At 39.6% G+C, this 23,421-nt stretch overlaps 1 protein-coding gene across 2 annotated transcripts in view; it reads right to left on the bottom strand.

Moving 5' to 3' along the window:
- Window positions 1–20,767, bottom strand: part of AIFM1 (apoptosis inducing factor mitochondria associated 1) — a 32,582-nt gene extending 11,815 nt beyond the window's left edge. The window contains exons 1-7 of one of the 2 annotated variants that reach the window (XM_079765966.1): window positions 20,610–20,767; window positions 11,632–11,762; window positions 6,862–6,961; window positions 5,832–5,956; window positions 5,574–5,704; window positions 3,671–3,761; window positions 149–233 (exon numbers count right to left, since the gene is read on the bottom strand). In XM_079765966.1, coding sequence (XP_079622092.1) covers window positions 149–233; window positions 3,671–3,761; window positions 5,574–5,704; window positions 5,832–5,956; window positions 6,862–6,961; window positions 11,632–11,762; window positions 20,610–20,715 — 769 coding nt within the window. In that variant the 5' untranslated portion in view covers window positions 20,716–20,767. Of the gene's footprint in view, window positions 1–148; window positions 234–3,670; window positions 3,762–5,573; window positions 5,705–5,831; window positions 5,957–6,861; window positions 6,962–11,631; window positions 11,763–12,949; window positions 13,093–20,609 lie in introns of both variants that reach the window. The other variant, XM_079765965.1, reaches the window with a different exon arrangement.
- Between the last annotated feature and the right edge of the window lie 2,654 nt (window positions 20,768–23,421).

The following is a 23,421-nucleotide window of genomic DNA, read 5'->3' as shown; positions in this document are numbered from 1 at the left end:
CCAATAGTTAGCCGGACTCTGTACCAAGATAAAGACACCCACTTCAGAGAGTCTGGGTTTTGGTTTTCTTAAGATTAAGTAATACCTTCTATACTAGAACTTGAATGAGCTATATATCAGAGAAGAAAGTCATCTCCAGAATTCTCACCTGTTGCAATCAAGCACTTTTCATAGGTTATTTGAGAGCCATCATTAAGTTTCGCCATGTTGCCTCTCACATCTAGATGTACTACCTGGTACAGTCACAAAGACACACAAAAAGATATAAGGATAAATTAGCTTTAAAACATTTTTATTGAGATATAATTCACTTAACATAAGATTCACCATTTTAAAGTGGTTTTTAGTATATTCACAAGACTGTGCAACCATCACCACTATAATTCCAGATCAATTCCATTACTCCAAAAAGGAACTCTGTACCTATCAGCCATCAGGCCCAATGGGAAGAATTAGTTCTTGACCTAAGTTGATCAATCCTTAAAAAACCATTTCTGGATAATCATTGGCACCAGTTTCTGGTACCGTTTCTTAAGATAGCTCTTATTCCCTAAGCATCCAACCTTAGAGCAAGTCCCTACAGTCTCAAAGTTCCTGCTCAATTTGTAGAGATGAGAAACAGGGACAGACTTATCTGTTTGGTGCTTTTGAATCCTGACTTCCCTGTCAACTCTCCTACATTGTATTAATTTTTACAGGATGCTTTGTACAACTTCTAACCCTCACTAAAACTTAGCTGCTTCCCAAGACTGCTCCTTCCTCCCACACTCCTCCCATCACAAGGCCAGGAGGGGTGTTGGCTGCTGCTGCTTCCAAATTCCTGTATCCTCATCCCCCTCTGAGGGACAACTACCTATATCCCTACAAATCACTGTTATCCAGCCACCTCCCAGCCACTCCTCCTCATTCACTGAAGACTTGCAAACCTGGCTCACACTTTTCCTGAGTCACATCCATAATCTTGTTGTTATCTCTTATCCTCTACTTCTACCTCAGATATCCCACTCTTTGGTCACAATTTTCCATCTTTCCAGTTTTTTCTCAGTCCCACTATCATCTATAGTTGCTTTCGATTTTCTCTGCCCAGCAGTCTATTCCATCCCACTGTTCTTTTGCCAGCACCCTTAATTCCCTTGCACCCTATTCCATCTTAAGGTGAAAAGCTTGAGCTTTGGAGTCATAGAGACTGGGGTTCAGTCTCTGCTCTACTCCTTACTAGCGGTGAGACGATTCATTCAAGACATATTTATTAAGCACCTACTGTGTGTCAGGCATTGTGCTAAGTGCTGGGCATACAATGGTGAGAAAGATACCTTCCCTACCTTCAGAGTGTATTAGCAAAGCAGATACTTTAACAAATTCTACAATCAAGTATAAGAAATCAAGTGAGGAATGCTCTGATAAGGGAAGTACAGACAGTGCTAGGAACATAAGACAGGTACACCCAATCAAGCTTTCTGGAGGCAATGACATACACTGAGACCAGATGGATGAGTAACTTCTTTAGCAGTCTTTGATTTGTCCTGGGTAAGCTCCCTATTCAATCCCACCCCACTCCTCAACCTTCATACTGATCACTCTCACAAAACCACCTGGTAGCCTAGTTTATTGCAAAAACAAGGGAAGCCATTAGATATGATCTTTCTCAGCTTCCCACCTCTCAACCCCCAAATAAAAACCTTAGTTCCTTTCTTCCAGCTTTTAGGATGAGGTGTCTTTTCTGTTACCTTTCTGTGCCTTTCCATCCCAGAACCTTCCCCTTTTAGTCACCCACTCATTACCCTACCTCTCCTGACATATTGGATCTTCAGCCCATTAACATGCTTAAGTCTGACCCATCCTAAGAGTCTCACTTTTGATTCTAGGTCCTCCTCAAGTTTCTGTCCAATTGCCACCACTCTTTTCTCATTTAAACCTTTTGAAAGAGTAGTTTATCAACTGTTTCCTAATTTCCCAATGACATCTGTGCCACTAAATCAAATGAGTCATTTCACAATTCTTACCAGATTCCCTTGCTGCAGTAACACTGTGGATCACATCTTCCTCCTTGAAACTCTCTCTAACTTCAGCCCGTCCTGGACTCTCCTCATACTGCACTTTTTCTTTCCTAGTCTCCTTAGTGGACTCTTCTTCTTAAACCTGCTTCTTACATGTCGGGATCCCAGGATTCCAACCCCACCATACTCCTCATACTCCTCTTCTGACTATAGAACTTCTCCATGGGAGACCTCACTCATTCTCATGGTTACAATTTCTACACGTATGTGGATAATTCTTGAATCTCTATCTGAGCCCAGACCTCTCCCCTGAACGTCACAGTCATAGATCCACTCTCACATAACCACCTGGTATTCTAGACTTGTACTTTCTGCTCTGTCAGTACCTAGCTTGCTTATGTTTCCCTACACAAACATATTTTTTCATACACTTGTGCCTTTCCTTATGCTGTTCCTTTTTACTTGAATGCTCTTCACTTCACTCTAACCTTGTGAATACCTCTTCATTCCACAGATTTCCCATTCTATAAGACTTTCTCCTCCAGGAAGCCTTCCCTGAAACCATCACTATACTGGGCATGCTTCCCAGTAATTCCCACAATATACTGTGCATCTTTTTAAAAATTCTTCACCCAAGAATATGTTTCCATTGAGAGAGAGAGAGAGAGAGAGAGAGAGAGAGAGAGAGAGAGAGAGAGAGAGAGACTGATTGGTTGCCCCCTGTATGAGCCCTGACTGGGTATCGAACCCGCAACCTAGGTATGTGCCCTGACCAGGAATCAAACCCACAACCTTTTGGTGTATGGGATCACGCTCCCACCAACTGAGCCACCTGGCCAGGGCTACTGTGTATATCTTTCTCATTCTATATTTTTTGTTATGATTATCTGTGTATATTTCTGTCTAATACTGTTAGCCCCTAGAGGGCAAGGGCCTGTGTGTTATTTACACATAGGGGATACCTAATACATAATGTCTCAAACATATACCCATCTTCTCTGCCTAATGTTCCTTATAGAAGTGGGCCTGTCCCTACCACAGGTCCCTCCACTTGTGCTCTGATCTCATCTATTCTGAGCTTTGCTCCTGATAACCATTCCATTTCTAGTGGAACACTGCCATTAGTTTACAAATGCACTCTAGTACTTCCCATTAACAAAAGTGAAACATAGCACAACAAAACAAACCCTCCCTGTGCCCCACAAATACCTCTAATAACTGCTCCCATTACTCAGGCACTTACCTTTGTAAAGGCTGACAATATTTTCCATGCTGAAGTTATGCCTGAATTATTTTACTACCCTGAATACACATTTGCCATTTTCTTATCATCAATAATCCCAAAGAAATGTTAGTGTGGAGAAATAGGAAGAAGAAGAAATGACAGAGATGCACATCAGGAGAGGGAACAACTTCGGGGTCATGGTCCTCAATTATTTGAACTTCCTGGGAAAGGTCAGTTGGCATGCTACTCTAGGTTCTGGTGCTTTCCCCAAGAAGACACACTAAGCATTATAAACTGGCACTATTAATCCTAAAATGACTCAATCCTTCTTTGATAAACTACAATGGCAGGACAGAAAAAAATGGTACTGGGAATACAAGTCACCATACTCACTGCCCACACAGGCACATACGTGGAGCCTGACAACGGAAGCAGCCCACTTGCTCACCTTCTTTCCAGTGAGGACAGCCACACCACCATTCTCAATGTGAGGCAGGTCCTGAGCAGAGACGTAGAAAGAAGGTGGCTGGAAATATATGCTGTACAGAGAAAAGGGAGAAGATGTTATAAGCACCTGGAACTGCTATCAACTTCCCCCACAAATTTAATAAAATTGTTTCCATCACGAAAAACTTTTAGGAACATTTTCCAATATAAGTCTCCAGGGCCACTAAATCTTGGTTGTGACTTACATATACAGAGGTATTTTAAATCAGTGGTTGTCAACTGGGGGCAATTTTGCCCCTTCCCTGGGGCATTTGGTAATGTCTGAAGACATTTTTGGCTATAACAGCTTGTGGGGGAGGAATGCTACTAGTATCCAGTGGGTAGAGGCCAGGGATGTTGTTGAACATCCAATAGTCCACAGACCACCCTTACAACAAATAATTATTCAACCCCAAATGTCAATAGTATGGAGGCTGAGAAACACTGCTCTGGATTTAGGTTCATTTCAAAATTAGAATAAGAGGTGTCCTCTAGGCACACATTCACCCAACGAGCTGTCCAGATGGCACTGGTCGATGGTCTAGCTCCTGAGATTATTTTGCCTCAAACAGTAGACAGTAACTATGAGATATTAATTAGGGATGGCTAAGATAATTGGAATTATGCATTCTGCTTGAGAAAGGAACATTATAGTGGGGGTGATGGAGGTGGTAGCTTTATAAAATTAAATCCAATATCAAAGGAATCACTAATGAGAAAAAAATTGGGACCCAAAAAAACTGCATGGTACTTGAATCAAGAGATCCAAGCCATCCTTTAAAGCAGTGGTTCTCAACCTTTCTAATGCCGCGACCCTTTAATACAGTTCCTCATGCTGTTGTGACCCCCAACCATAAAATTATTTCCGTTGCTACTTCTTAACTGTAATTTTGCTACTGTTATGAATCATAATGTAAATATCTGTGTTTTCCAATGGTCTTAGGCGACCCCACTAGTGGTTCACAACCTGTGGGTCACGCCTAAGACCATCGGAAAACACAGATATTTACATTACAAGTCATAACAGTAGCAAAATTACAGTTATGAAGTAGCAACGAAAATAATTTTATGGTTGGGGGTCACGACAACATGAGGAATTGTATTAAAGGGTCGCGGCATTAGAAAGGTTGAGAACCACTGCTTTAAAGGCAAAGGCTTGGCCCAGACAGTAGATTCAGTGGTTGAGCATCGACCTATGAACCAGGGGGTCATGGTTTGATTCCCAGTCAGGGCACATGCCCAGGTTGCGGGCTTGGTCCTCAGTGTGGGGTGTGTAGGAGGCAGCCAATCAATGATTCTCTCTCATGATTGATATTTCTATTTGCCTCCCTCTCTCTTCCTCTCTCAAATCAATAAAAATATAGTTTAAAAAATAAAAGGAAAAGGCTTGGACCTGCATTTCTAAGACTCTCGTGTAAACATTTTAATAAAGAGGTTCTCTACCATGTGCCTCCTCTATCCCCACAATCTGGAATGTTTGCTAGGGTGTTAAAGAAAGTACCATAAAACAGTGTCTTTTCTTGTGCATGTATGGGACATGCTTAAGGCAAGTGTAAGGAAGTGACAATACAGGCCAAGCTAATCATCCCTGGAGAAGTCTAACATAAAAGTCCTAGAAATAGGAACACTAGTGCTTCAGAGGCCTTTATACCTCCAATTGTTGGTAGATCTGGTAACAGAATCCAGGACTCCTGCCACTGTAACCTGCTGCCCCTAAGCTGCACCAAGTGCATACCAGAGCGGACTGCAGTGTGCAGTCATGCCATCCATCTTATACATTGCACACGTTTCATGCAAAATCCCAACTTACTCCCTGTTTTTAGTTGAAGTTGCTAGTCGGGCCCATTTTACATAAGTGAACACACCTTCTCTCTTTTCCATTCCACTGCCTGAATCGCAGTGTCTTTGTGACATTTGGATCATCTGAAAACCACAGTTCTTTTGAAAGAGGAGGTCGCATGTATGGCAGCTCAGGATCTTCAGATACAATCAGTACCTTTAGACACAAAATAATGATACTTATCAGAACCAAGTCATTTAAGAGGCAGATGTCAAAGTGTTCACATCGACTAAGTGCTTGCAGAATATACCCTCTGTGACAAGCAAAACAATACGTGCCTTACCCTGGCCCCAGGATCCCGAGCCCTGATGGATCTGGCTGCAGCAAAAGCAGCAGTGCCTCCACCAATGAGCAGGAATGGAACATGACTTGGTACCCTGACTTGAGCAACTGGCTCTCCTTCTGGAGCTGTAGGCAACAGACCAGACAGGGTGAATTTTCTTAAAAGTTTTAGATGATTCCTTGCCACTTTAAAATCACCTTGCACTTGTCTCAATCCTTTACATAAAGCTGGCAAAACACTGTATCTACAATTATCTTAACAATTTCTCAGCATATTGATTGGACAGGAAAAGCAATTATTCCCTTCATTTCATAAGTGGAAAATACCCAAAAAAGAATTGAATGATTTGGCCAATGTCATTCATTGATTAAGTCTGTCAGAACTAGAACCGAGCTTAAATATTTAGCAATTTCTAAAACACCCAGAAGGTTAATTGGGGATTATTATACAATGTTCAAGAATAAGGAGGTGTTATTTACAAAAGCAATGTAAATCACCCACCCAGGGTTATGGGGCTTATTAAAGGATTAAAACATTTCTCTCTGAAAAAAGCAAGCCAGTTGTGTGTGATAGAAGTGCTGGCCATGGCTACATGCTTTAGAAAAACAAATACATCTTTAACAACTCAAAACTCCAAAAACTCAAGAGAACAAAATAGACCTAAAATAATTTTTGCTTTGAGAAAAAGGCCTTTATCTCTTTTCCAATAATCTTCCTCTCTAAGCTTGCCTTTTTAATATAAAGCTTGCCTTTTAAGAGTCTAATATAAAGGGAAAAAAAACACCCCCAAAAAACAAGGGAAAAAAACACACAAAAAAAAGAAAAACAACCAATCATGATCCCCACTAACTTTCTTCTCAAACATAAATTCCAAATACTTTAACAAATCGCTGTCAGATGTGGGATAATACCATAGATTCTGGAAGCTTACAATCTCTCAGCATCATCGCGTCTACAAGATAACTACAAAGCATAGTACCAAACTGTTTACAACTTTCCCTTCATATATTGAGCCTCAAAGCATACTTACCAGATAATGCGGCCCTCTTCTGTTTCTCTTCTGGTGTCAGCCCTAATCCTGAAATTCTTTCATTATATCTTTTTTGGTCACTTTTTATAAGCTTGTAGGCCTGTAGATCCAAACACGGAGAAAATTTATTTCATAACAGAACTAGCTCATACCATCAGCAGTTTCATTATTTTCCAATTAAATGAGAAGCTTTTGTCTACCTGAGGTAAGTTCTTCTATGTGAAAGTCACTAAGGCAAATTTATTTTCTTAAGAAATAAAAAATATTGAATGTGTACAAACTTGGTGTGGAAAGAATACAGGTTAAGCAGATGACATTTTTCCAGTTTCAAATTTCCTTAGGGTCTATCTATGTGAAGAATTTTCCTCAGACTGTATTTAATTCTGAAGGTATGAAGGAATAAGAAAAACATTTTATAGAAGAATAAAGTGTTAGGAAGGACTGAACTTTATAAAAGGGATTTTGGACTTTGTTGGATACTAGCTGTGAAACCAATCTACATGGGTAGGAAGCCAGGACACACGTTTCCCTGTTAGGTGTCCTGAGTTTTGTCCCTGAAACCTGACCGCAGTATCCTAGTCTAATAGAGTAACTAATCTTTCCCTCAATGGTCAATCCTTTCATGACACTCAAATATTCATTAAGGGTCAAACACCTTGCTTAAATACCGGTAGTATTTCAAATATACTATTTTCTCTATGTTTTCAAATTAAAGAAGAGTACTTTAGTATTACAACTGGCTGTTTTTTACATACAGCATCAGAACTTATTGGGAAAAAAATTAAAAAGCAGTAGGCAAGAATGACTTGTTTTTAATTAGAACACTTTTTGCTCTTTTGTACCCCACAGAGACAACAAGACAGGAATTTAAATGATGCTATGTCAATTGGAATCCCAGATTATTAACTAATTGGAGGAAAAAGTACAGAAAATCAGAGGAAGTATAATAAAACATGCTTTAAGAATATTTCTATGAGCCCTTACAGAGCAGCTCATTAGGCACCGTGCTACAATAAAGAACCTGGCCCCTGAGACCTCAACGTTTATCAGCTTGGAAATGTCCAACATATGATAAGGACGGATTAAAAAATTAAGTACTGTATGTTAAAAGGCAATGGTTATACCTTGAATTTTCCACTAAGTTCATCAAAATGAATTCAGCTAACATTAATTAAGAAAGTTTATTTTTATAAATATATTTTTATTGATTTCAGAGAGGAAAGTAGAGGCAGAGAGACAGAAACATCAATGATGAGAGAAAATCATTGATTGGCTGCCTCTGGCACACCCCCTTACCAGGGATTGAGCCCACAACTTGGAATCCAACTTGTGACCTCCTGTTCATAGGCTGATGCTCAACCACTGAGCCATACTGGCCGGGCTAGAAGTGTTTTTTTTTTTTTAATTTTGGCATCAGATACTATATATATATATATTTACCCATACTCAGTACTTACCCATACTCTAAATACACACACATATATCTATATGTATGTATGTGTATACATATACATTTGTTTTAAGAAAGAGACTTTTACCTAAAAAGATGGCTTAAGCTGGTCAACATGAGTGAACAGAGAAATAAGCTGGGGTTATGTTCACAATCAGAGGGATATCCAAAAATAGGCTAGGCCCTCTCACACCTCCTAATAACGTCACACATGAGAGGAAGAACAGACCAAGAAATGTCTTGAGGCTTAGTGGGGAAAGGACAAGAATGAGGTTTGTCATATATTTATAACCATATATATTTATATATTTATCTTTTAAGTAAAATGTTCTGATATAAAAACAAGTTTGCAGACATACTAAATAAAAATTTACCTTTCCCCCAAGTGTTTCTGTATTCTCAGTTTGAACAGATTTTTAAATAGTGATGTGAATACATGTAAGGTTAAGAAAAACTACAAATTTATGAAAAATATTAGTGGAGCCTGGGCCGGTTGCTCAGTGGTTAGTGCGTTGGCCCTCTGACCAAATGGTCTCGGGTTCGATTCCCAGTCAAGAGCACATACCTCAGTTGCAAGTTTCGCAGCATGTGCACAAGGCAACCAATTGATCTGTTGCTCTCACGTCGATGTTTCTCTCCTTTTCTCTCTCTCGCTCGCTCGCTCTCTCTCTCTCTCTCTCTCTCTCCCCCTCCACCCTCCTTTCCACTGTCTGTAGCAATCAGTAGAAAAATAACCTCCAGTGAGGATTTTTTTAAAAAAAGGAAAAGAAAAATATTAGTGGAAACAACTTTGAAAGCAGATGAATATGGTGGCATTTAGTCAACTTAAAGGAATCTGAAAGGAAACAGGCCATTTTCTCAGAGGGAACATGATCCTATCAGTTGAACAAGGGCATGCGGCCCAAATACTAAATCTCTTTAAGTATTCTAAAGGCCACTTGACTCTGCTCACTGACAAATAACAGGCCTAAGATTAGGGGATTTGCCTGTGGTCCTAGAGAAAGTCACTAGCAACAGAGGGAGGAACCGCTCACATACACACGGATTAGGAGTTTCTGTTTGTGATCTAAGTTGAAGTGTTCAAATCAGTGTTTTTCAAACAAAGGTTAAAGCCCATTAATGGGCTGCAAAATCAATTTAGTAGGTTATGACCAGCATGAAAAAAACAAAACAAAACCCAAACACAAAGAGAAGAGAAACTACTGAAGTATAATACAACTAGTAAGTATTATTTCAAAAATTTTCTGTTTTACAAATTTATAGTTATATAACGGTTGCCAAGATAAAATTTATTTCTTCTTGTGGATTGTGGTAAAAAGCTGCTGGCAAAAATTTCAGAAAACTTGTTCTTAATGCTGCTCCCTTATTTTGGGAGGGTGGAGTGTCTGTGTGGGGGGAAGGCAAAGGGCTCCACAATCAGGAATTATAGTATTTAAACTTTAATTAGGAACACGTTGTCATATGAGAAACATTATGAACACTGTTATGGACAGAATGCTTGTATCCCTCTCAACTTCATATGTTGAAGCCCTAACTTCCCATGTGACAGTATTTGGAGATGGGACTTTGGGGAGGTGATAAAGGTTAAATGAGGTCATAAGAGTGAGGCCCTAATCCCATAGGGCTGGTGAAAGGGAAGAGAGAGCTCACATTCTCTCTTCTCCATGTGAGGACACAGGAGGGGGCCATGTGCAAGCCAGGAGAGTGCTGTCAGAACCTGACCATGCTGGCACCCTGATCTTGGACTTTCAGCATCCAAATTGTGAAAGAATAAAATTCTCTTTAAAAAATATATTTTTATTGATTTCAGAGAGGAAGGGAGAGGGAGAGAGAGATAGAAACATCAATGATGAGAGAGAATCATTAATTGGCTGCCTCCTGCACACCCCCTACTGGGGATCGGGCCTGCAACCCTGGCATGTGCCCTGACTGGGAATCAGGAATCAAATGGTGACTTCCTGGTTCAAAGGTCGACGCTCAACCACTGAGCCATGCCACCTGGGCGAGAATAAATTTCTGTTATTTAAGCTACTGAGTCTGTGGTACTTTGTTATGGCAGTCAGCACAGACTAATACAAACACTAAACAACTTATAGCCATAGGTCATCAAGTCTGAACTCTGATTTTAAGTTAACAATTCTCTTTAGACCAATATCAATTTCAGAGAAAAAAAAATCTAACCCACCTCAGGTCACATTTTAAATGATTTAAAACCTAATATAAAACTCTACGAACTAAAATCAAAAACAACTCTATGAACCAGATAATGGCTATAGGTAGACAAAAGCTTATCATTTAACCTTAAACCATTATAACATGGTAGCTTTATTATTACCAGTGTTGGATAAACACAGAGGGCAATGAGGCATTTAACTGAATGGCTTAAGAGGCACTGGTGCTTCGTAGATACTTCTAAGGCAGGAGAAAGCAACAGTGACTGGCCCGATCTTGTGGCCTGGGGTCAAGAGATTTGCCTGGCCAGCTCTGTGGAGGCCATCCAACTCTGGTACAGCAACATAAACCAGAGGTTTAATAGGTTTAAATTTTACAAACATATCAGATGCAAACACTTTAAATCTATTTTTGAATTAATGGAATGGAACTGATAGGAAAAGTTGAGAGAACTATGGAATGGGAAAGTTCAGACTCAGAGGGTGGTATCTGAATTATAAATGAGAGGCACTTAAGAAAGAAATCTATAGGAATATGTTAGCTTATACCACTTCAGCCACTAGTTTGACCAAATTAGAGATTACAAAAGGGACACTGCCAAATGAATTTACTTTGAAATAGAAGCTGGGGGTGAATGGGGAGGATTTCTCTGGCTTTTTGGACTGCCTCAGAAGCATTTGATAAAATGCCTTTTATCAATAAAAGTAGGGTTAATTGATTGTTTGGCAAAAAACACATAATTTTACCTAAAATAATTAAAAATGGATGCTGTTCATGTTATCTTTACTTGCTCAGTCAATGTTTACTCTTTGAGTCTGTCTTGGTTAGGTATGCAGCACTAAAGCACAATATAATTTAGCATCATAAAAATAATTACGATATGAAATTAGCAAAAATTTTAAAGAAAGGGTTGGTGATGAGTATTTATAATACTCATTAAATGTATGGCTTTGGATATATCTGGTAGAACTTCAACAGTTTGAAGAATGAGATATGAGGACTCCCTAGTGACTGACAATGTCCCTTTAATAAAGACCTAGAAAGCACATGCTGTGAAAACTTCATTGTGTTCTAATGGATCAAGTTCTCATTAGTGCCGTGGTCTCACCCACCCTACCCCAAGATATATTTTAGTGTAAGCATCTTACATAATAAACTCCTGCCCCAGTGACTGTTGCTCCTACAATTAAGAAGTATACTAGTCTGCTGCCATCTTTCCCAGAAGCACCTGCGGACGCTAGTGATCTAGAAGGGGATCCTAGGTGATGACACTGCACAACTGTAGGTAAAGATAATGCCAAGAAAGAAACAAAAGGAAATAGAAAAAAGAACTAAGTATTAATGAAGAAACATTCAATACAAAGGTGGGGATGCATTTTTGGTTACCCTGTGCTAAAAAAGAAAAAAATGCTGCTCCAGGATTGGAGGAGAATGCATATTTCCTCAAAGTCTGTTATCTGACAGAGCTCATCTACTTTTCACTCTAATTTGACTCACAACTTGCAAGAGCCACCTACTTTTCTTGTGCATTTGGAAGTCAGGTCAGAGAATGACAAGCTAGATAAATTCAAATAATTTTCACGTCTCTTTTTTTAACCTAGTGATCAAGAAGCAAGATAAGTTCACTGTCTTACCAATGTAGAAAGAACTAAAATTGTAATGGCGTCCAACCATTTGCTCTCAGTAAGTAAAACAAACAGCTTCCTTCAATTGAGGTTGTTACTAGGTGTTATCTAAGTTGGTTCCCTCAACTTTATATGATCCAACTTTAGACTGACCTGCTTAGTCACAGTAAACCCTGCCAAGTTAAAAAAAAAAAAGTACACCATAATTCCTTGGTGACCAATTAAGCTGATCAGAGTTCATTCAAGGAGATGGAATTGTGCTATAACTCGTAGCAGTGAAAACCGTATTTCTCACCTCACACAAACTCCATTCTAAAATTGGGGATACTAGGACTAATTCTATAATTTAGTCTTTGGTGAGATTCAGGAATAGTTTTCCTATTAGGAACGCTTACTATTTGAATTGTAGGCTGTTTTTGTTTTTAATGTCTATCCCAAGCTGAGGAAAAATAAAATATTTGACAAATGGGTCAAAATCAAATATTGTGCTAGGAGCTGCAATGAATTTTGTCCTTATTCACAGGTTAGTGTGTCACATCCAAGAGCAAAGGTACAATTTTTTGGTACTTGGTCAAACCTAAGAAAACACAGTGGCTTTCAAGTAAAGAATAAAAAGACAAGTGAAAAGAGCAAAGATAATCAACATGAGATTAAATTTCAGTCATTCCCAAATTGGCCCTCATAGGATATTAGACAGTAGGCACGTTAAAGAAGGCCTCCTGGAAATTTTTTCAAAAGGAGAAAGGGTGATTAGTTGCAAAAGTTTTAAAGCAGAGTACTATTGAGGCTATTAATGGGAACTGTTTGGCAGCTTCTTTACACAAGCCACTTTTCTACTTACATATGCACCAGCACCTATTGTTGATAAGCCCACAAAAAGGACTAACACAGAATTATCGATTTTGCCCCCTGATGCACCAGAGCTAGCCATTTGTCTTGTCATCTGGAGTTCTAGAGGAACATGCCATCGCTGGAACAAGTTGCCTAAGGAACACAATTTATTAAGACACACACACACACATAAAAATAAAATAGTTAATACATGTTTATGACTAAATGTCAATGCATTGTACAAGTCAGGACTTACTGCCCACTGGCTGCATGACGTTGACTGTTCAATGACCAAGAAAAGAAACCCCACCAAAATTGTATACAAATACGACAGGTATCAGAATGCATACTCTTAAAGTGGTTAGAGTTGTTAAGAATGCTGTCCAGGGAGGAAATTTACAGTCTCCAGAAAAGATAATGAAAAACATATGGGCAATTCATCAAATACTTCCCTCGTTACTTCTTCACCATAAATGAAGTAAACACGGAGAGTTGACTGGATAGATATAAAAAGTTAACTACAGGCTACCTGGAGCATTATAACAACCACTTAAGGAGAAATCTAAACAGCTGCCTCAAGCCTTGCACAAAACAAAACCCTGCCACACAATCTAACTAAGACACAGCTCAGTCTTTGCATGAAAAGTAATACGTCTTGGAAAACAGGAATGTTAAAGCTCAGAAAAAAATTTTTAAGTGACTTTATCTCCCCCAAGAACTGAAGAATTTGGGGCTATGAAGTATTTTTTAGAATGACAAAATTTAAAACATCCACCAATTACTTCTTAGTCCTCCGAAATAATACGAAGTTTATGCTGATGTAAAACTCTGTGCAGCTGTGGAATTACCTGGTGATCATAACAACTTTCACACACTGAAATGTAAGAATCTGGTACATTTCTTTCTCCATGAGGATGCTGGCATTTTCAGATGAAGAAGGTCTCAGAACCTTCTATGCTTATGATATTCCTTGTATTACCTATTAACCTAGAGCAGGGGTTCACTTACTTTCTCTGTAAAGAACCAGATAGTATATATATTTTCAGCTTTGGGGCCCATATGGTGTCTGCTGCAACTGTTCAATTCTGCTGATGTTGAACAAAAACAGCCGCAGACAATATATAAATGAATGGATGTGACTGTGTCCCAATAAAACTTAATTAATGGACACTAAAATGTGAATTTTAAATCATTTCCACGTGTCCCTAAATAGCCTATTTAACATTTTTCTTCAGCCATTGAAAAAAATATAAAAAACATCTTAGCTCAAGGAGTAGTACAAAAGCATCTGTGTTTGGCCTGTGGGCTGTAGTTTGCCATCCTGATCTAGAAGTGATTCTAAAACTTGCATCAGAATCCCCTGGAGCGTTTGTTAAAACACAGGTGGATAGACCCAACCCCAGAGTTTCTGTGTCAGGAGATCTGGGATGGGGCTCACGAATTTGCATTTCTCAAAAGTTCTCAGGTGATGTTGCAGGTCTGCACTTTAAGACCATTGGTCTAGAGCAGGGGTCCTCAAACTTTTTAAACAGGGGGCCAGTTCACTGTCCCTCAGACCGTTGGAGGGCCGGACTATAGTTTAAAAAAAAAAACTATGAACAAATTCCTATGCACACTGCACATATCTTATTTTGAAGTAAAAAAACAAAACAGCAAAAACACGCGCATGTGGCCCGCGGGCCGTAGTTTGAGGACGCCTGGTCTAGAGGCAGGTAGATATGTTCCTGATCTGACCAGGCTTTAAAAGACAAACAGGATGGGCACTGGTAGTAGCATTCCATATATACTTACAGAGATCAGAAATAGGGCGCTTTCCCCCTTCCTTTCACAATGTCAGGACACTGCACTCTCTTACCTGAAATCCTTGGGAACATGTGCAATCCAGAACATTAGAAAAAAAGGTTTTTAGTTCTAAGAGTATAGGTCCATAGTCTCTTATCTATAATTCAGAAATCAAAATAGACTAAAAATCAAGTTTTTATAACTCACTGGACAGTAAAACCTGATGTGAGAGTCTCCTTGGAATCTTTTATTTATCCCACTCAGTATGATTGGTCATAGACACATGAATATGTGTGACTGTGGGTTGCTGAGTGCTACTATATGGTATATGCACTATATACTTAAGACCAAACAATTCTTTGGGGGAGATAAATGCATGTAAAAATGTTTTTCTGATTTTCTTCTGAGCTTTAACATTTCTGTCTTCCAAGACATATTGCCTTTCACACAAGACTGAGCTGTGTCTTGGTTAGATTGTGTGGCAGGGTTTTATTTTGTGTAAGGTTTGAGGCAGCTGTTTATTTTCTTACTTGCTTTAGAATCCTTCATTGCCATGTGAAACAAAATGGTTTATATTTGGAAAGAACAAATCATGAATATAAAATCATGTACAAGGGTGGAGAAGCTTATCTCAATCTGAGTAAGCTTTTGAGTTTCAGAAGTCGGTAAGAATGATGAAACGTAAGTAGAAACTAACAACTCTCAGAGGTTAGCAAATGAAACTGGGTAGAAAAAGTTTCACGTAGTTAAGTTTAATTCAATGAATTAAAGTTTAGTTCAATTTCAATGAGTTTTGTCCCTCACCTCACCCCACGTTTGGTTGCTGAAATTTTTTTTTAAGTTCCATTGATTCCTCTAGAAGATCCTAAATTCAGAAATGATAACTTTATCTATAATAATAAAAGGGCAATATGCTAATTAGAGCAGACATCTTCTGGACGTCCTTCCTGATGAAGCTGGGGTGGGAGAGAAGCCAGCCCCCGTCCTGGGTGCCTGCAGGTGGCCAGAGGGAAGCCAGCCCGGGTCCTGGGTGTCTGCTGGCGACTGGAGGAGGGAAACCTGGGTCCCAGGTGCCGGAGGGAAGCCAGTGCTGGCAGCCGGGAGAAGGCAGGCCTACTCCTGCATGAATTTTCGTGCATCGGGCCTCTAGTTTTAATATAATAGTAATGTGTTTATTCTGGTTTTGTTTGCTTTTCACAAACTACTCAACAGTGTAGATTTGGGAATGCTCAGCAGTTTTTGCCTCAATATGCCCCCAAAAAGGACATTTATAAGTAAACTAATTTTTTAAAAAGTAAATTGGTTAACATTTAAACTACTGCTTGAAAAAAACAAACTACTGCTTGAAAAGAAATACAATACAACACTATTATCATTAACAAACCAACTTTTTACATACCTAGAAAGTGACTTTAATTTTGTAAAAGGTGGTAAGTATTGTATGGATGTTGATATTTCCCACCAGTTTTCTTTTACCCACAAAATTACTCCTACACTTCTCCCCACCCCCAGTGCTTCAAAATTTTAGGAAATTTTATATCACGACTGAAACATGCCTTTTCACTTGTCTTACTGATGTGGGAAAGCCAAATTACTCCTTGATTTCTCATTATTGCACCAGTCTACTTGTTTTAGATTTTCTTCAGTCAGATCACAAATACAGAGGTAGCACTTTCTTTCTCACACTTAGGATTCAATTCTTTTATTTGATACATTTATATATTATAATATGATTGCCATTGTAGTGATAGTTAACGCCTCTATCATATCACATTATAATTTCTTTTTACTGGTTGGAATAATTAAGATCTAGTCTCTTAGCTAGTCTGATAATTATAATACGATACTATTATCTATATTCATCATATTGTTCAAGGATTCACTTCCTGAATAAATGTTACACAGAGCAACAGTGTCTAACAGATGGGAGGTTTGTTCAATATTTGTTGAATTAATGAAGGAACGAACTAGAAATTCTTCCCAATTTTAATGATAAGGAATAAACATTTTGAAGAATTCTTTGCAAAGAAGTTTTAGCCAGATCCTATTTACTTCAGCTTGCTTAATAATAAATCATAACCTCAAAATCACAGACTCGCATTAGAATACTACCTAAATCATCACCGAGTTCATTTCTGTAGATTTCAAAATCTCCTGTTTATCCATACTCCTGGAAGGCCTTTTCCAGAAATACATCCACACAATTGAGGCACCTATGAATCTCAAATAAAGAGATCTATATGCTCTTGAGTCTTATCTTTGAATGTCAAAGAAAACTGATTTTTCTCTGACATGGATAAAACACAAGCAGGACAAGTCTAGATTGATCTATTCATTGTAGCTAGGCACCTCTTTATAAGGAATCCAACAACTATTTACCTTTATCAGTCTTTTTTTTTAGCATCAACCTTTGATGGAATTCTAGAAGAATCAGAATATAATAGCTATAGTAGAGTGTGAACCACTCTGAAGAAAGGCCAGAGGAAAAATGATTCAGATGACAAAAAAAAAGGAAAGAAAATTTAACTGTTCTGCAAAGTTAAGCCCTTTAAAGTAACTAGAGTTCAATCACTGAGAATTTACCACATGTCAGAGAATGTACAAAATGTGAGGACAAAAAATAAATAGGACATGATCCCTGACCTTGGGTAGTACATACTGTAGGAGGGGAGAATGACTGCAACTATTCTATCAGAAAATGGGCTTGATACAAATCATAGGAGACTCAAGGTCACTCAGTCAATTTTATTAATCCTTAGGTCAGTGGAAGAGAAGGAAAAGAATCATTATTCATTCAAAATAGTATTTCCCAAATTTTGATCATATTAATGCCTGATCATATTAATTACATCAAGGGGTAAAATACTAGAGGCCCGGTGCATGAAATTCGTGCACAGGTGGGGTCCCTAGGCCTGGCTGGTGATCAGGGCTGATCAAGGCCTTCTGGCTGCGGGCTGGGGCCTTCCTTCGTTCCATGCCACCTTCTGGTGGTCAATGCATGTCATAGCGAGCGACCAAACTCCTGGTCTCCCGGTCAAACTCCCAAGGGGACAATTTGCATATTAAGCTTTTATATATATATATAAATTCCCAGGCCTCTCTCCTGAAGATTCTCATTTGGTAGGTTTGGGGTCCATCCTCCCCTCAATTTATATGACCATGCAACTTTGGAATGATCATATTGTAACTGTAGCAATTCCCTTAAATGTTAGAAAATATATTAACTGGTTGCAGAAAAGGCTGACTTGCCATAGATTTTCTTCTGCAAAGCTTTGCCTCAGCAGAAGGAGTGGGAAAAGGCTCATCTTCTAGGCTTCAAAAGAAAGCATCATTTGGCAGTGTCCAGGAAGTCTGGTTCCTTACACACAAGAAGTTCAATTTCCTTTTTATTTATTTTATTTTTTATTTTTTAGAGAGAGGAGATAGGGGGAGAAAGAGAGAGAGACAGAGAGAGAGAGAAACACCAATGTGAGAAATATCAATCGGTTGCCTCCCATACGTGCCACAGCAGGGGATTGAACCCACAGTCTGGGGATGTGCCTGACCAGGAATGGAACTGGCCACCCTTTGGTGCAGAGGATGAAGATGCTCAACCAACTGAGCCACACCAGCTAGGGCCCGATTTCCTTTTTAAGGATGTGAGAAGGATTCCAAGTAGAGGAAAATGTTCAAACATTTGACCCCTCCGGTCAGGGATCGGTGATCAGTTTGATCACATGGGCAGCACAATGTTTGTTGACCAAATAAAAAAAAACTACAGAACAGAAAATATCCATTTCCTAACCTATCTGCTCTTCCTCGATGCTAATATTTACAGACATACTGGTAAAGTGGTGACTATTAATTACCTTCAATCATTTTTGGAAAGAAGACGAACACCCAAAATGAAGTAAATAAATGGTACCAATTATGGTTTTAAGGAAAAAAAAGGCAACATAAAATGAAAATGAACCTGACAATGGTGACAGATGTGGAGGTAGATTTAAAGTTTGCTAACATCCTGGCAAAGAATTGAAGGGGAAGAAGGGAAAAAAGGAGGAGGAAATGGCATATAAACAAACAATGCCTCTTCCCCACCTATGTAAAAACATATGGCAGATACAACTATGTGAAAAAGACATCAGATTAAAAGCAATTTGTAATGAAGCCACAGAGCATGGTAAATTCGTAAAATGACAATCATTTCTTTTTGAAATTATAACCTCAGCCCCACCTATTTCTAAAGGCATATGATGTTATATTCTGGTGCTTGGCCAAAAGACAAAGAATAAGTGTATACAAAGAGATGGATGGATATGTCAAGAAGTCAGAATATATTGTACAGCAGAGCACCTTCATATAAAGTTATTCAATGGGGGAAAAAGACATTTTGAGTCTGTAATTTTTCAGTACTAGTTCTAATATCACCAACCACCTTCAAATATCTATTAAGTCAATATAACTTTGGAAATCCATATTTAATTGCTGAGAACTTTTGGTCAGACTTCAGAATGCTGGTAAATGTTTGAGTTTTAAGCAAAATAAGTGCACAAAGTTAGAAAGGCCCAGTGTGGATAAAAAGCTTCAGCTTACCAAAATTTCTGTGCAACTTGCATAGAGCAATCTCATTTCATTGCACAAACCCATACATACAGAGGACATCATAGACAGGATGTTAGTTTAAAAGCCAAGGTAGAGGTTTTTTAAGTTCCAAGGGCAACAGGTCTTAGGACATATCTCAGATACACACCCATCAGGAAACATTTTCTTGAAGCATAGCAACTGGAAAAACTTTTAAAATGCACCTTTCCAAATATAACAATATAAGAGAAGCATTTTCCACTTTTTATTTTTAAATCACCCAGAAGGTGGTTGCATGTTGGAAAGGTCTCAAGGATAACTTCTGACATTGCAAATGTGAGTGTCCTAAATTGTCAATCAAAAATTATTGATTTAAAAATAAATAAACCCACACCTCCTACAGGTGGATAATTCTTTACCTCCATGAAATTGTGCTGATTGAAAATGAGCAGGCACAAGACATGCTCAGATAAATTCAGAGATATCTGATGCACAACAGGCTAAAGAGCAGTGTAGAGTTGAAGCAAGGGTTTAGGGGCCTCGAGACTGGCAAACCATCCTTTGCTCTACCTATTAATTAAGTACATGACCTTGGGCAAGAAAATTTCATCTCTCCATGCCTCGGTTTATTATCTATAAAATGAATGGGTTGAACTTTACCACAGAATCCCTTCCAGCTCTAAAATTTGATGAAACAACTTCATGGAGGGCAAACACAATGCGTTCTGCAAACTCTTTCTTGGAAGCATTAAAGACCACCAAGAATTACACTGACCAGACACCTCAAATTAATTAATGGGTCAACTCTCCTGGTGTCTGGAGCACAACTCACTCACTCTTTACTTGCAATACACTGTTTGTGTTTCACAGGCTACTCAAATCTACGGATCTCATCTGGGGTTTGGAAGGTAGTGCAGGTAATATCCTGATTTACAGAAGGAACTAAGGCGTGGGGCTTACATGTTTTGTTAAAAGTCTCACAGTCGTAAATGACAGTCTACTTGACCTCATTGTCTAAAAAAAGTGGACGAGGGGTGGCCCGGAGGTGGCACTGGATAACACTAGACATCCAGCTATTCTGTTATCATTGAACAGCAAATCCTCCCAGGAAAAGGCCTCGAGCCAACTACTGGGTTCAATTCCCTTGAAGGTCAGGTGCGCACACCTTGCAAAACTAATGGATCCCGCCAACTTGAAATTCTTGCGACTGTGAGCGTGTTAAGTTTATCCCGGGGGTGGGGGCGGGAAGAGCTGAGAGGCTTTGGGAGTCTAAGCAGCCCAGGCCCTGGATCTACGGAGGTGGGGGTTGCCCAGTATGGGTCAGTCACCTGGAAGCCGGTTCCTTTGCCTCGGGCCTCGGACGCACACTGTCCGCACCAAGGGCGCCAGCTTCTGCTTCAAAGCACCCGCTGCCAGGCTTCCACACCGGTACATTTCAGCAGCCGCTACTCCGGACCTCCTCCTTCCTTTCTTCTCACGCACTGACCGGTCAAACACCCTGGGCCCCGGCCCACCCCCCCTCTGCTTCGCGCACACGCACTCCACGCAGGCTCCTCCTTCCAGCTCCGGTTGGGCATTGGACCGTTCTGCAGGCTTGCTAGAGCCAGGGAAGGGGAAGCGCTACCCGAGACCTACTGCGCAGGCCTAGTACTCAGCGCCGCATTGTGATTGGCCCGCACGGAGAGAAGGTTTGCGCATGCGCCTAGTTTCTCCCAAGCTTGCAAAGTCCTCCCTGGCCTTGACTGTAAGTTTCCACGGATTGGGAACAGTGAGTTTAAGTGAGCGAGTTCAGAAAGCCGACCAAGCAGAGACCCGTGGGGCCGCTGGGCCTGGCTTTTGTGGCCGGTGCTGCCGCTGTGTTGTTGGAGGAAAATGATAATAGCACCTCACAAAGCATGGCTCCAGCGCTGAATTTTGTTCTTTTGTTTTAGACAACATACTACTAGGTACTAAGCCTTCGGGATTCTCTGGCTTGACTCCACTTCCAGTCTTAACATATAGGTCCGAGCTGGGTCTCTCGGCTTCCCAGTTTTAGATTGATCTTTTACAAATTGCTGGCACTTTCCCACCCAACCTCTGCTTCTAGGGCAAGTATTCATTCCGCTCTGTCTTGCCCCATATCGCTTTTATATTGTGCAATTCTGATTCCTAGATGTTGTATCAGGTGCTGCGGATAGTCTCCTGTCAATCTTCCGTGCTTGAGAGCAGGATGCTGGCAAAGCGTTCATGCTTCAGACACACTGTGTGAGAATTCCTAAACAGGACTTTTAGAGTTCGGGGGGAGGAGGGGTTAGGTGTTTTGACTCTACAAAATGTAAGCTAAATTGGAAATAAAATGTTGGCTGTATGCAAAACATAACATGTCTTTTCTCAGAGTTTTGTGTTACATATTCATTTAACAAGTATTTATTGAGCACTTGCCACTTGGCCATTACTATGAAGGGGGATCTAGAGGTTTATGAAAAGTATAGGAAGTGGTCACTGTATAGTTGGGGAGATGACATATACTGGATATGTGTGTGTGTGTGTGTGTGTGTATGTATATATATATATATATATATATATATATATATATATATATGATGTAGTGCCAGAGCAAGAGAGAGAAAAGACTATGGGATGGAATAGCTAAGGAAGGACTTCACGCAAGAAGTATTACTTGGGCCTGTCTTCAAGAATGAGTAGTAAAATTCAAATAGTGGAGGAGGAGGAATATTTCTGATGGTGAGTACACTGGGACCAAAGGAAATATTTTTAGTGTTTATACACCGTTAACTGTGGATGCAGTCTGCCCCAGGTTGAATCCTGGCTCTGCCACTTGGGCATGTCACTTAGCTATGCCTCACTTTCCTTGTCTACCAATCTCACAGGTTTGATATGAAGATTAAATGAGAAAGCTCCATGCTATTTAAATTAAAAGGCTTGGAGGTATAAAATGAACACAACCCAGTACATTTTCAGGCGACAATGGCAGGGAGTACATACTAGGAAGTTAATAAGGACAGGTTAATAAGGTGGGGTCAGATTTGAACGAGCCAAATAGTTTGTCCCTAATCTTGTAGGTGATGATATTATTATTTTTTTAGTAAAATAGGGATAGAGGGTGAAATTACAAAGGCATTGTTTTAGAAAGTTTAACTCAGGAAGCAGTCTTTACTGGGTGCAAATGATCCAGAGTTCCCTTACTCATTTAGAATAATGTTCAGGAGGGGAGAAGAGTGAGGAGGGTGGGAAATCAACCAAAGAATATATATGCATATATGCATAGCCTTTTGACACAGACAATAATAGTGGGGTGAAGGCCTAGGGGGGCAGGGGCAGAGTAGGAGGCAAAGGTGGGGAAAATGAGGAACATCTGTAATAGAGTCAACAATAAAAATAGAAACAAACAAAATATAGAATAATGGGTGTTCAGAAGTACAGGAATAGGTGACTTTTTTTTTAGATTTTTAAATTGATTTTTAGAGAGAAGGGCAGGAGGGGAGAGAGAGTGAGAAAGAAACATTGATACAAGAGCAAAACATTCATCAACATCCATGGGCTGCCCCCCCCCCCCACCTCCACCCACACCCCACTGGGGATGGAGACAGGCTCCTGCATTCAAACCAGCAACCCCTGGGTGCACAGGCCGACACCCAAGCAACCCAGCCTCAGGGGCCAGGGCTACTCTTCTGTAGATAATGATCACCAGATTTAGCTTCAAATACAGAGAAGAATGCTGCTGAAAACTATTACCTAGACATCAGCCAAAAAAATAAAAAACGACGATAGCTATTTACACTATAAAATGGAAATTGATATTCATAATGATGACCTTGGTTTAGCCAACAAAGATTAAGTCCTTCTCGAGATGGTTTTAATATTGAATAGCATAATCTAGGATTTTAGAAATGGGTGACCCACATATATGTGTAAAGAGTTAGTTATAACTATATATGTTAACTCAGCTAAAAAGCTTGTTAACTAGAAGACCCTATCTTCCTAGCCATTTTGAGTAACCTGTACTTGTCTGAGCAGTTGCATTACAGACCTATCACTGATGCACTGAATTGTTTTTCTTTCTTTTTTAAAAATTGTTTTTCTCATATTGGGATGGATTTAGTCACGTTTGTCTCTTCTGCAGCTCAGCCTTACATACAA

The sequence above is a fragment of the Cnephaeus nilssonii genome, assembly GCF_951640355.1.
Source record: "Cnephaeus nilssonii genome assembly, chromosome: X".
Lineage (NCBI taxonomy): Eukaryota > Metazoa > Chordata > Mammalia > Chiroptera > Vespertilionidae > Cnephaeus > Cnephaeus nilssonii.
Note: the sequence above shows the minus strand (reverse complement) of the source record. Positions and strands in the feature narration are given on the sequence as shown.